We start from the raw sequence: 13,339 nt of genomic DNA, 5'->3' as shown, positions 1-13,339 counted from the left end.
GCGTGGTACCACGCAGGTGACCACGCTGAATTTCTAGTGCCCGATCCTAACGTTAACGCGCTAGCCTCACGAAAGATATCCTGTGGCTATTACCGTTTGCGCCCAACCTACGCATATTTCCGTCCAATTTCCACAGTCGAGTCCCTGTTTCCACCCATCCTTCTCTCGTGTTCCATGTCTGTCAATAAGCGCACAGAAGAAAAGACACCCCGCAGTGCCATCGTCGTTCCGCACTTCAAGTCCCTCCGAGTGTTCGTCATACGAGAACCGGTAAAAGACAGCGAATGAAAGGCTCGATGAGCAGTTCTCTCTCACGAAGCGAACCAGAACGCGTTCAACGCCTTCTATGATCAATTTCTCCAGCCATTCAATGGTGATGAGCAAAGCGTACACACGTAGCCTGTTTAGCCAAAACGTGTCCTGCACTCGAGCGAGTCGTCTTTCCAATGGAATAGTAAGTAAAAACAGAGCGCGATACAGTTATGTGATTACGGCCATCCTATTATACACCCCAAATTTTAAAGGGTACATTACATAGAGAATGCAATGATTCATATCTCCGGACGTTCAAAGCGCAGAGGTTCCTGTCACTTCCCGTACACGACCTTCAACCCTTCGTCAATTAGATCCTGCCACATACTAGTGTAGGGGTCGCTGAGGGTAAGGGGAGAACGAAGGTACACGCTCTCCAATTGGTCTATACTCAGGTCATTCCCTTTCCTGCGAGCCCTGATCATCTGAACGAACATGGCGTATTCACAAGTGATGGTCAATTGGCGGAAGTCGAGGGTTCGTAGATGAAGCAGGGGTACCAGCATTAATACTATAATGAATGTTGGAATGTCATAGGGAGACGATATAGTAAGGTGGCGTAGATTGGTGAGGGATTGGAACAGTATGGTTAGAGCCTGGTAGTCGTCACCTTCGTCGCTAAACTCGAGTTTTAGCGTTGTAATCGTGTTGGACGCCGGTATGGCGGGGGAAACGCTGAATCCTCTACGGTAGATGAGACTCAGATCAGTGAGATTGGGGATAGAAAGCAAAGAGAATATCTGGTCATTTTCGGGGTGTAAGGGAAGGGAAGGTGTTGGCCTTCTATATCGATACGTGAGGGTCAACAAGGTAAGATCCGGGAGAGAGATGGCTCTATGATCTGCAGGGACTGCGAATACACCCTTTCCATATGCAATATGGAGATGGTTCAGATTGTTCAATTGTCGAAGGATATCGATATCTTGCTGATCAAAAATTTGAATGCCAAGGTGAGTAATCCGAGTCCATGGGAATCTGAAAGAAAAATGAAGGCCATCGCTGATCCACAGGCCGACAGTTTTCAACTTCGGTGCATATTCGAAAACGTCAATGGCAGACTCTACACCTCCCGATGACAGTTGCCCCCGATTAGGCAGAGGCGGCGATGTAAGACTGAGTTTATAGAGCTGATCAAAACGTCCTCGCCACCATGAGAACACCGGATAAGATATGAGGGAAGCGCCGATGCGAAGGTTTCTTATTAAGGAACAGCGCGTGGAAATGAGAAAGAGCAAGGGATGGTTAGAAATATCTGCATCTGGAGAACTTGAAAGCGACACAGTGAGAGGGAAAGATTTAGATCTCTCAAGTCGGAGTCCAGTCATAAACATCTGACGGACGACTATTGTGGGTTTGTCATCGTGTTTGATCACTAGTGACATGGATGACCACACCTCCGGTGCGTTCACAATGGTTGACCTCCACCTATGAGAGACCTGCGCCAACGTCCAGGGCGATTCCCTGCTATCGAGACTATTGCAGCTGTCGAATCGCTGCAAGGTGGAATTCATGACCTCGTGTGAGGAAGGGATGGTCTCGAGAGCAATGGCGCGGAGAACGTCAGATGACAATCTTCGTATAGGAGAAGATAGTGTTCGAGCATCATCGATTTTTGCTTCAAGAACGCTACGCTCGTGAATTAGCGTAGTAAGGTGTTCCTTGGCATGCACTATCTTCTGGTCAAGGTCTGCGAGATGCCCAGGGCCGCTCCTGACGGTGCTCTGGAAATCGGAGAGTTCTCCGTCAGACGGAGGATCGTTGCATCTCAACAGCTTTGAGACACGAGGTGAACGTTCGTGGCCTGAAAACGTTGTTTCCGTGAAGCAAGCACATGTAGGACAGGCATCGGGAGGATTAGTCGTTGACGACATCTGCGAGTTTCAGAAAATGAGTTACAGGGCAAAAGACAACAGAAATCGGATAGCTGTACCTTCGTTAAAGTTATTTGATGACTCCTGGAGGTGGCGGTAGTAGAAAGAGGGTTACACGAGGTCATGATGGATCACACGTTTAACAATTCGCACTACCAAAAAAGAAGCACCGTGCCCTTGCGTCGTGTGCTGTTCCTAGAGCCACGTTGTACTAAATTTCAACGAGAGAAGAGAACGCACTTAATTGTCGAATTTCCATACACGTCTAGTGTATGGGTTATTTGAAGTCACAACTGTAGCCAGATAGCTAGATAAAGGAGAGAACGACGCAGTCGTGTGGAGTAATATCGGTCGATGGTAGAAAAGTCAAAGCCTTAGTGGGAGGGGCGGAACCTGGACGTGATACGCATGCTTAGTATGGTCCTCGATCGACGGCCCGAGTCCAGAAGGCCTCCGAATATCATCCATCGACGAGTGACACGATGACGCCGAAACCTTACTTCCGCCTCCTTCTTCAGCCTCTGACACCGACTCCTCCACCCGTTCCACACGTTGCGACGACGGCTTGCTAAAAATAGTCGACATCCTCTTCATCAACCGTCCTCCAGCTTTAACTGGCGTCATCGTCGTGGCAGTGTGTCGCCGTTGGAGGAACGTCGTCGTCGTCGTGCATGAAAAAAAAAAGAGTGGGAGAGAAAGGGAAATCAGAAATCTAGAGTTTTTGGCTGCCCTTGACGGCAATTGATGCCGTTGCATGCGTGATGACGTCAATTTCATTTACTCCACGGATGCTTCCGAAATTTAATTTCCACGGCCCCCGGTGCAAAGCGCTGCCCTACGAATCGGAGTTGTCTTCTTGATTTCTTTCCCCCGTCTACAACTTGCTCTCTGTCCCCCGATCCTCAATTCATGTAAATATTGCGGCGTATCTGGCGTCCCCTCAATGACCTATGTTTTCTGTCCTTCTGATCATATCTTTGATAACCTCACCCTTTTACGACAGCCGGTATTCTGGACTTTCGGTTACTTCGGTGGTCACGGTTACACTGTATCATCTTGTAAAAATAGCCTTGTGAACCACTATGCACGATTTCTGCTCTCATTCTCACGGACCTTCCCTATCGTGCATCTCTCTTCACACGATCATCCAAGTTGTCGACCCTCCCTTTCGGCTGAGTACCCTGCCCATCATAGACTCAGGAAAGGCCACAGCGGCAACGATTCTCCTTCCCTCTGATGTGTTCCGCGAGATGCGTCATATCCCAAGGTATATTGTTCTTCACCCTTTGGAAAATACACTTCTCTCACCAGCACCCATATCCATCCCAACATCGCCAGATCCCGTTTCTAAGTGCCTCACCGTCTCCCCCGTTTCTCCATTCCTCCTACCCCTCCCTCCCATCCATCCATCAAATATGTTCCGTTCAGTTCGGGAGACTAACTCGTAAATATCGCCCTCGGTCCCCGCTGCCGAAATAATGATAATCTCTCGTCTCTCGTCTCAAGAATCAGGATCCCCCTCCCCTCCCTCCCCTTCCTATACCGAGAAAATTTGGGCCCCGTTCTACCCATCAGTCAAAAAACCCACAACGTTGCACGGATACATATCCTACTCCTCTCGCTAATACAACCCCGCTCTGGTTTTCCTTTGCAGTCGACATATACCCCCTTCCCATCTCTCTCTCCACCAACCACGGCAATTCTCTACTTGGATCGACGTTAGATGATCCTCTGTTTATATACCTGTCGACAAAACCCAACCCAGGGTTTATTTTTCCACGGCTGGCATAGATATCGCGCTCAGTTGAGAAGAAGTTCGTTTCTACTTCTCGTTGCCAAATTATTCGGGAACGCTTTTCTTACATGCGAATCCTCCCCTTCCTTCCAACCGTGCTCCAAATCTGAATTTTAGGCGAGATTAGCTGGAGCAAATACGTACACGGCCACGCGCGTCAAAGTTGAAGGACGAAGAGGCAAAGCCGAAGCCATGTCCTTTTCCAACGAAATGGGATCTTCGTCTGTTACCTCACCGAGCAAGAACCCGAGGTAGAGAGGCAGTAGTGTTGGATTGTTATGGATCTGCCGAAATCCGGAGATGCGAGCACGAGGCGAGGAGTAGTGATCGAAGTGAGGTAAGATTAATTAGGAATGATGTACGTCGTTAGAGAAGATAATGGATTCCGGCGAGGGTTCGTGAGGAGACCTGAGCGGTCCAGTTTGCAAAATAAAGGAAATCAGCAAGCGCGAAGCAATTACTGAGGGAAGTAGCCGGTAAGCGCGGAGCAATTACCGATATAGAAGGCCTGTAAGCGCGAAGCTATTACGGGCCGAGGGTGAAGGCAAGCGCTAAGCGTAACCTTCGGGTTGGTATTGGAAAGCGCTAGGCATATCCAATGGGTTGTTTAGCAAGCGCTAGGCGTAACTGAGGGTTCACGCAGTGTGAGGGTACTGGAAGTAGTAGATTGATCAAGTCTTTCTAATACAATGTTATCTACCAGTTTAAATACTAAGGAAAGGTTCGAGTCATTATTATTATACAATGCTCCATAACATTCTAGCATTAGTAAGAAGAATGTAGAAAGTAAGAGAAAACAAGAGAAAGTACGAGCAAGCCAGTATTAAGACCGAGAAGGCCGAGTACCGGTATATGTTGACTCATGCACCGAATCAACAGATACCCAATATCCATAACATGGATTGTTCCTCACTCATCGGGATAAGAAGCAATGAGAAACATACACTAATCAGTGCGTATCTCCAGGTTCCTCCTTTCCGCACCTATCGTCCTGTGCGAAATACAGTCCTACAAGTAGAAGTTCTCACTGTTGTCACATCATTTCTCCTCGTGTCCCGGGTTTGCGTCATTTTCTCTGCGCGACGTAGACTGTGACTTTGACGTGCGGGATCCTTAAGTCATTATGGGTAACTACCGTCATATATGAAGGAACCTCATCAGTCTGAAGACACCGTCTCCATCTCTGCAGCCTTCGATTTCTATCTACATGTTGTTGCCATCACTCAGCTTTTGGTGCGCACTGTACCAAATGTGGGTCAGCACTCGTTTCTCCACAAATGAGGAGAAGTAGGTTAGCTAAGTTATATGCGTCGCTGGATGGCCACACCAGCGTTTTTTCCCTCCGATTTCTGTCTCTGTTCGACGACGACGATGGATCATCACCGTCTATTACCCGGCATTCCTGCATGTGCCTGCGCTCTCTCTGTGCTCACTCTATTATCAAACCTACACCGTCCGCCGCACCGACAATCCTCCTCGTACCATCCGTACCTCTGCATCACCCTTTCCGCTTGACCATATACTGGATTTTGTCCTACATCCATACACGAGTCCCTTCCTTCGTCTCTCCGCCTTCTACGCTTCGTGTTCATGTCTGTCAGTAAGTGCACGAAAGAAAAGAGCCTCCGGGGCGGGGTCTTCGTATGCCCAAAACATTGAGGAGCTGGTTATAGAAGGCGAGGGCGGTGAATCATGCTGGTATAGCGTCATTCCGCTGGGAGTGCTCGATATATAACAACCGGGAATGGTACAAGTAAAGGCAGCAAAAAAAGAGCTCGATGGACAGTCCTCTCTCTCGAACCGAGCCAGAATGCGTTTGACGTCTTCTACGATCAGTTCTTCCGGCCATTCGATAGTGGTGAGCAAGCCTGCATGCGTAGCCATGTCTAGCCAATATGCGCCCTCCCTGTGAGTGCGTCGTCTTTCCCAAAGGAATAGAGTGACGTCGTCTGCCTCCTTCGCTACCGACTCTCCCCTGCTTGAGATCCTCATCATGTCTCGCCGCAAACGATCTCTTTGTGAAGAATATCGAACATAATATTCTTCCTGTGCCGATACCCTCAGAAGGAGAACTTCGTTCCCTTGAAGGAGCAGAGCTTCGTAAGGACAAAACCCGGTATGTGTCTGTCTGTTCGCACTTTGCTATTCGGGAATCATACTAACATTGTGTCATAATTTATGTACATTTCATTTCACGGCTATCGGTTTCCACTGCCCTTTATGTATATATTCTTATCAATAATTGTCCTTACTTTCCTTTCTTGATTCGAGGATTTAAACCCAGTTGCATGTAATCTTCGTTCTTCAAAACACCGCCAGGATTCCAAATCATCCTTGCTCAATATCGTGTTCCAATGTGCCCATCATGACCTGCCTAGAACTTGATGTGAGTTCTATTTTCGGTCTGATCATATTTCACATCTGTCAAATCATTCCCTCCTCCGGTTTTATATGTCAGGATATGTTTTCCTGGTATTCCGTGTAATTTCGAAGCCCGAATTCAGGCATGAATTTTAGGAATCGTATATTTGGCCTAGCCAGTAGACCTGTGATGTCGACGCTTGCTCATTGTAGGGGACCATCTACCTAGCCAGCGAATGTTTTTTTTTTGGCATGCGAACTTATGTAATGTTGCCCGGGACACTGCCACGGCCCACTGCATCCACATCCCCCACCCATACGGTCTCGCGAGCAGCCAACACCATGGACGATAACCCATTTGCTCGCTGAAAAGCCTTTCACAGATGTAAAATGGTATGTGATTATTAGTGTGCTGCTTACTCTTCATTTTAGATACCTTTTATGCATCCGGTGGCCCCAAAAGTCCCGGATAGTGACCATACTGCCCCTCCCACCCCACGCGTAAGCCTTCTCACAAGGCCGCACATTATGCAGCCCCAAACGACTGACGACACACTCTCCATCATCAATAGCGACGATTATGCCCACCGACACGCGCCATGGCAGAAAAAGCCAGCCTCGATTCCATCTCGATCATGCAACGACCCCAGCGTCCACATCGGCACCACTCGCCGTGGTACATGGGATTTGCACATGAAAACGACCACCAGAAAGCAGGAGTATTCACTATCGCCCCCCATCTGCAGCTGTGGGAACGTTTCAATGCAAAATCAGCGGAGCAGCGACGATGACAGACTGGATGAAGACAGCCACGAGAGGGACTGGAGGGGATCCACGATGGTGCAGAGCTATGCTGGAGTGTAGGAATAGGATGGGGAGGTCGGTCGATGATGCAGAGTTGCGGAAAAGGGCAGGAAAGTATTAGGAGGGACCGCGGCACGATGTTCGGGATGTGGACAACCGACAACGACAAACACTGCTGCGCACATTGGGGCATCGATGGACAAATGTACAGCGTCTCGGATGTGCCCATAATCATGGCTGTAGGACCGCCCTAGCGCCCGCTACTGCCCACCCCCTCCTAGTCCAACATGGACCCCTAGAGGCTATAGTGTCCATTCGCTACAAAAATTCCCTATAACTATAGTAATGTCAAATGATACGTATCTTGTAGGGATGCCATCACTTTTTGATTCCTAATTATATGTATCCCTTGTAGCAGTCTCGCCAGCCCTAGCTAGGTCCAGAAACTGTTGCCATATGGCTGCCAAGTTAGGGTCCACGGGCACTGGATCGGTGTTCATTGCTTGGGCCCGAAAAAAAAATCACAGCCCAGAAAAATAATATTTAATGATTTACTATTGCCTCCCGACCCACGCGCAGCCTATTTTGGCTGGATGCGTCCGTGCGTACTCGGACATATAAAACTGTGGGAAAATATCATTCCCAATGCAGTAGCAGCTCTGTTGGGTTTGAAAGCTTGGTAAAATTCTGCATTGCACACAGATTATTTAGGCTCGGTTTAATTAGAATACATTTATGTGATATATAAATGCTTAACAGAGTGCAAATACTGTCATTCAACTGATACGCAAACAGGAAAATGCCACTCTCACCATAGTCGGAATTTGCCGGATGCACCCCAATTAGGGGCGTAGGATAGAATACCCTTGCAGTCCCGTACTCCTAGGGCTTTCTGTACCTCGAAAATATGATAGTCATATCTACATTTCATGATTTTACATTTGAGGCCAATAAATTAGCCTTTAATTCATGTTTATTCGACCAATAAATGTGAATAATGGTGAGACAATTGTTGAATTCAACTTTTACAAAAGTATGCAGCACAATGTGCATCTAAATAATGATATAACAAATGAGAAAAAGACTTCTTGTGTGAATTATCAATGATACAAATGCATATATGGATCTGCCCTGAAGTGAATATATTATGAACACTCGTAGTACACAAAACGAGCTTGTGAACTTTTGTCTGATTCCATTTTCACTTCTTATGCATGAAACGGTATAATGGTGAGACTATAAGCAGATCAGGGTGGATCGGACCATTATTTTGACTTATACTAGACATAACCTTGCATTTTCAACAAAAAACATACCTATTGAGATGGTGCACAGATATATAGAACTGATATTTGCTTACAAGTGCCCTAAAATGTGGAGCAACCAATGTAAATTGAGGATTATCATGAGATGAGGGTATCCTGTTGCATTAAAAATTATATATACACAATCCTTATACCTATAATACAAGATTCCGATACACTTTGGGGCATCGGAGAGTGTACATCGAGCAGTGGAAGCATCCCGATGATGCATTCCGCTCGGTCGATCACCCCGGACCGCACAACCGTACCGTGGTCGAGTGGCTGTGCAGCACCGTTTTCTGTTCCTCTCCACCACGTCCACTTCCTTTCCTGCCCTCTCACTCATCTGGTTTGCCCATTGTCATGGGTATATGGTACGTTTGAATTGTTTTTTATACTGACATGTCAAATTTAGGTCTTTTTGGCGTATCCGGCAGCCCCAAGATCCCCGGGTAGTGATCATTTCATCCCCACCCCACGCATAAGCCCTCGCCCGAGGCAGCACTGCCAGATATGACCGCAACACTGTACGTTGACGACGTGACCCATGCACCCCTGCCATTGCCCCGATACGACCCACATTCTGCCACGACCCATCCCATGCCCCCCACACGCGCATCGACCTCGATCATCATTGGACACGCAAGCGCGGCACGATGACGACACAGGATATCACTAGGGTTTCCATATCGGACCTCATCATGCAGCGGGACGGCACCTGTAACAGTGACAACCACAATGACAACGACGACGGAAAAGCCAGGAGACTTCGAGCACGACGAGGGTTAGGGTGGATCTTAGGCTAGGGATGTAGAGGGAGACTGGGCAGCATACTGGGGAGGAAGGGGGAGGGCAGGAGGGCAGGATGGAGATCGGGCCGCCGACGTCCAACGACGGCAGCAACACTGACGTCCGTTTGGGCGTCAAATGTCCTCCAAGACATGGGGGATCCGATGGTGGTCTCCATTTTCTCTCACGAGCCCGCCATGACGTTCATTAGTGCCATCGATCCCTAAATCGCTCCCTAGCTCATCCCTAGCCCATGCTGCCTATATGTTAATTTATTTTTGTATTATATAGTATTTTATATATATTTGTTTGTTTTACAATGCTTTAATTATGAATACTAAATATTTTATTACTGATACCCGTAAATAGGGAATGCAAGAGCGGCAAACCCGAGGCGGGAATTGGTTGGGCACGTGGTGGGGAGAGACCAAGAAATGGATTGCATGTGAAAATTCATGGCTACGTATAACTTCGCTTTCTAGCGGATACATGAATTTGACAGGCCTATAGTTATAGGGATTATTACAAAAGTGGTTCCACTATAGTTATAGGGATTTTTACGTAGAATGGACACGAAGGGGTGACCCCTACCATGCCATGCAGCCCGCATACAGTCCCCAAGCTCATGCATCTCCCATTTTTTGAGTGGGGGAACACAACTATGTTGTCTATATCTACCCTCACCACCGTCCTCGCTGCCTGCTCGCTCCGCATCACGATGCTCATCTCTTTTTCCTCGTATCACCCCTTACAGCCCCGCCGCTTTCGTAATGACCTCACAACCCCCGTTTTCAATGACTGAGAATGCAGTAGCATAGTCTATGTTGCTGGATTGGCCCCTCATCACTGTCAAACAGCCGTCGACCTCGCCTTGCTGCCTTTTTGGTGCTCCACCTGCGGGCTATCACCCCAGATTCTCAGGCAGCCTCATCTTTCAACAGCGATGGTATCGACACTACCGACGACCCCGCCCCCAGCGCCTACACCCCGCATGCACGGCACGACGACGGGCATTTTTTTCAGCCCAATAATCGGATATATTGTATTTATTACCACTTACAACAATGGCTCTGCGGCCTAGGTCGTACCACTGCACGCTGTATATCATCATCGACGGTGTTTTAGTTCGAACCCCAGTGGTGTAAAAAAAATTCCAATCCAGCGTATTTACGGGCTGAAGAAAAGGTAACCCTGTTGATAGAGCTACGGTGCATGTAGATCTTGTACAGCAGATTCGATTATATTCGTTTTGCGGCAGGCCCAAAAAAAAGCATGTTAGAAATGATAGAAAATGACATTGAAGAAATGTCGGAGCGGTGGAAAAATATCATTAAAAAAAACATATGGAGGGGCTGACACCGAAAAAGGGACGACATATCAAGGAAAACATGCGAACCTGATCATCTTCGGAGGAGGGAGGACAACAGGTGACAGCGACATAAAGGTGGACAGAAATAACTTCCGTACATCAAAAACTGTCAAAAATCACTGAGCTCGTACGTCCGCGTTGATAAAAAAAATCAAAAGAAGCTCAGCACATCAAAAAATCAGCGGAGAATTTGGGCCCAATTTAACAGCAAGGCGCTTGAAGGCGGGAGCGCACAGGCCCATGGCGTCAAGCACATCAAGCACGTCGATGATGCAACTATGCCCGTGATGACAACATGTGGAGCGTTGTTTGGCCCCATACCTGGCTTGGATTCCTCTGCTAAAAATCCTTTACAATGGCAAGGAGTAATAGTCTTACCGCTACACTGAATAATCTATTACTAGGCTTTTAACGGGTGGTTCTTGATGTCATAAGTAGTATGAATATTTGCCTTATTTTCTCCAATGCTTTGGATCCGAATCTCCATCTTTGATGTTCCATTCGCTCAGTCGACCATCAACGACCTAACCCAAACCTCTTTCTCTTTCCCCAGCCGCAGATCAAAGCGTACCCCAAAACTTCCAGGACGCATTCCCGGTTCATCAGCAAACGCCATCATGTCAATCTTCTCAGTCGCAACAATATCAAAAGCCCATAAAAGAAGTGCCGTATTAATGAACAGCGACCTTTTCGCCATCAATAAAATAAACACCCGGAAGAAAATAGAAATAAAGGACATTCACCTATTCGCAACACGTGATCCCGGACAAACTCTGCAGACATCCACATCAGCAATTCGGAAAGCCTTAGACACACAAGAAATCTTGCCTCTGACCAAATCCAAAAACGAATTGCCTGATGTCGCCCCTCAATTTACCGTCAAGGATCCACCTTTGAGGATCAAACACTTCGGGGTTCGGAAAGACATCAGAAGTACGGAATATGGACCTATGATCAATTTGAACAAGGGGCGTTCAAAGTTACAGGAATACAGACATACCAAGGCGATGCGATAATAGTAGCTCCTTTGGGAATCACATAGCCTTGCTATTTTTGAAGCATGCTTGTGAGACGAAGCCATAGAACTAAAAGAGCACTAACCCAGATGAAATCCTGAGAAGCGGCATGCGCAATTCCTAATATACGTGCAGCTCGTCATCGGCAGATAAGCCACGGAAGACCAACCACTTGGGAACAACGGTCGCCTTTTTGAAGCTTATATAAGCAGCCGCATGTCACCTTCGAGAAAAACATACTCACCATCTAAAACACTCAAAAACAAACGCCATAACTTGCGGGAGGCGCTCCCTATCCTCAAACGTCGGACCTACCCATTCCGTATTTAGTAAGAATGTACCTGAAGAGACCGAATTACTAACATCGATTGCTAGGAACAACCTCATCGATTTCTCTCTGTACAGCTTTTGCAGCATGAGGAAAACAAGCAGCTGCCATGATAACGAATATTATTGCAGACTCGGTCTAGAGTTTTCAGCAGTCACCAGAAAACGGGCAAAAGGAAAACGAACCGTATTCGATCCTGCCGCAAACATCCCACCAGCATGATACGCAGCTTGGTCAAACGACATCTTCTTATTATGCAAGAGATCCTTCCCAAAACAAGCGGGTACTTCTTCTCCAGCATCCTGGACAAGCACATAAGTATCTTCCAATAAAAAACAGTGTTCAATGCACCCACCATCCTTGTCTGAACATACCCTAAACACCGACGACACAAAGCAAGCGAATCTTGATGCCACTTCTTAAGTTCGGAAAGATACCCTGGAACCCATCGAAGAACGGGAAACGTATCCACGAGGTAGGCTCCCGGGCTATTTGTCATTCGAAGCCGGTTTGCCTCCAGAATCATTTGTTGAAGATCAGGATCATTGTATGTCGTCGGTGTCATTTTCCCATAGGTCAGGGCAAGAATCACAGATGCTGCATATCTGGTTAATTGGATGAGCTCGATGTATACCCAGGAACGAAAGAAGTCCATACATCTTTGTGTACTCTGTAAACCTCTTCGGATCGTCAAGGATATTAACAATCAGTTTCTTCGCGTGACGGAGTTGTATAGGTTCATATGCCGCTGCCTTATTGGTCTTTAAGTGTGCATGGAAAGCCCTACAAACGTTACATTAAACTCATTTTTGTGTTCACCATGGTAGGTGGCCAACCTATTCAAAGCTCTCCATCTCGGTGTATCATTCAGCAGGATAGACCTCAGACCTCCAGAGAACGTCTCAGAGGCAGCAATAGCCCTTGGTCTGTCCGATGTCTGGATACTGCCCTTCTCCATTATTTCCATAGCCGCCTACATTCGAATATCAGTCTCATAGTTTTTCAGCATAAAATACGAACATACATCGTATCTGCCAACGACGATATATACCTTTCCAAACCGAGTCAGAGAGAAAACAGGCCCGTACACCCTCGTCCATTCATCATACTTCAAGAACGCCCTGCGAGAATAAGCCGATTATAGCAAAACACGCTACGAACGATGCACCGCTTTTTTGGAATCTCATTCCCGAATAACCAATGGCCAGGCGGTCCTGGTGGTAGCGACCTTGAACTATAATGGGAACGTATGAATACAACAAGAGTAGCTGCAAGGACACAAGCAAGCAAATCGAGCAACCAGGACATCATGGTAATCGAAAGAGAGATAAGGTAGACACCGTGGACAATGCTTCGACCAATATAAGCACGCAGGTAAACATCGGATCAC

The 13,339-nt window shown here is 47.2% G+C and overlaps 4 protein-coding genes across 4 annotated transcripts; 1 reads left to right on the top strand and 3 right to left on the bottom strand.

Moving 5' to 3' along the window:
- Window positions 1–587: 587 nt before the first annotated feature.
- Window positions 588–2,690, bottom strand: EV420DRAFT_1768823 (uncharacterized protein; the record flags this gene model as incomplete). The annotated part of the gene is made up of 2 exons (XM_060480992.1): window positions 2,243–2,690; window positions 588–2,183 (listed from the first exon to the last, which is right to left on the bottom strand). Exons 1-2 carry the CDS (start codon window positions 2,306–2,308, stop codon window positions 588–590), a joined length of 1,662 nt encoding a protein of 553 aa, XP_060324328.1. The 5' UTR covers window positions 2,309–2,690.
- Window positions 2,691–6,729: 4,039 nt separating this feature from the next.
- On the top strand, window positions 6,730–7,203 carry EV420DRAFT_1485330 (uncharacterized protein; the record flags this gene model as incomplete). Its single annotated transcript, XM_060470202.1, has 2 exons — window positions 6,730–6,732; window positions 6,772–7,203. 2 exons carry the CDS (start codon window positions 6,730–6,732, stop codon window positions 7,201–7,203), a joined length of 435 nt encoding a protein of 144 aa, XP_060324327.1.
- Window positions 7,204–8,911: 1,708 nt separating this feature from the next.
- EV420DRAFT_1485329 (uncharacterized protein) lies at window positions 8,912–9,390 on the bottom strand (the record flags this gene model as incomplete). The annotated part of the gene is made up of 2 exons (XM_060470201.1): window positions 8,912–9,165; window positions 9,282–9,390. The coding sequence occupies 2 exons, from the start codon at window positions 9,388–9,390 to the stop codon at window positions 8,912–8,914; spliced, it is 363 nt and encodes a 120-aa protein (XP_060324326.1).
- Window positions 9,391–10,874: 1,484 nt separating this feature from the next.
- On the bottom strand, window positions 10,875–13,257 carry EV420DRAFT_1315289 (cytochrome P450; the record flags this gene model as incomplete). The annotated part of the gene is made up of 14 exons (XM_060468653.1): window positions 10,875–11,291; window positions 11,349–11,378; window positions 11,422–11,553; window positions 11,606–11,652; window positions 11,707–11,741; window positions 11,791–11,810; window positions 11,866–11,932; window positions 11,985–12,087; window positions 12,135–12,251; window positions 12,305–12,554; window positions 12,607–12,732; window positions 12,786–12,922; window positions 12,974–13,070; window positions 13,118–13,257. The coding sequence occupies 14 exons, from the start codon at window positions 13,255–13,257 to the stop codon at window positions 11,111–11,113; spliced, it is 1,482 nt and encodes a 493-aa protein (XP_060324325.1). The 3' UTR covers window positions 10,875–11,110.
- Between the last annotated feature and the right edge of the window lie 82 nt (window positions 13,258–13,339).

Source organism: Desarmillaria tabescens (assembly GCF_030435595.1).
Source record: "Desarmillaria tabescens strain CCBAS 213 chromosome Unknown EV420scaffold_64, whole genome shotgun sequence".
In the NCBI taxonomy this organism is placed as follows: domain Eukaryota; kingdom Fungi; phylum Basidiomycota; class Agaricomycetes; order Agaricales; family Physalacriaceae; genus Desarmillaria; species Desarmillaria tabescens.
The sequence above is the reverse complement of the archived record's forward strand: the minus strand, read 5'-3'. Positions and strand labels throughout refer to the sequence as shown.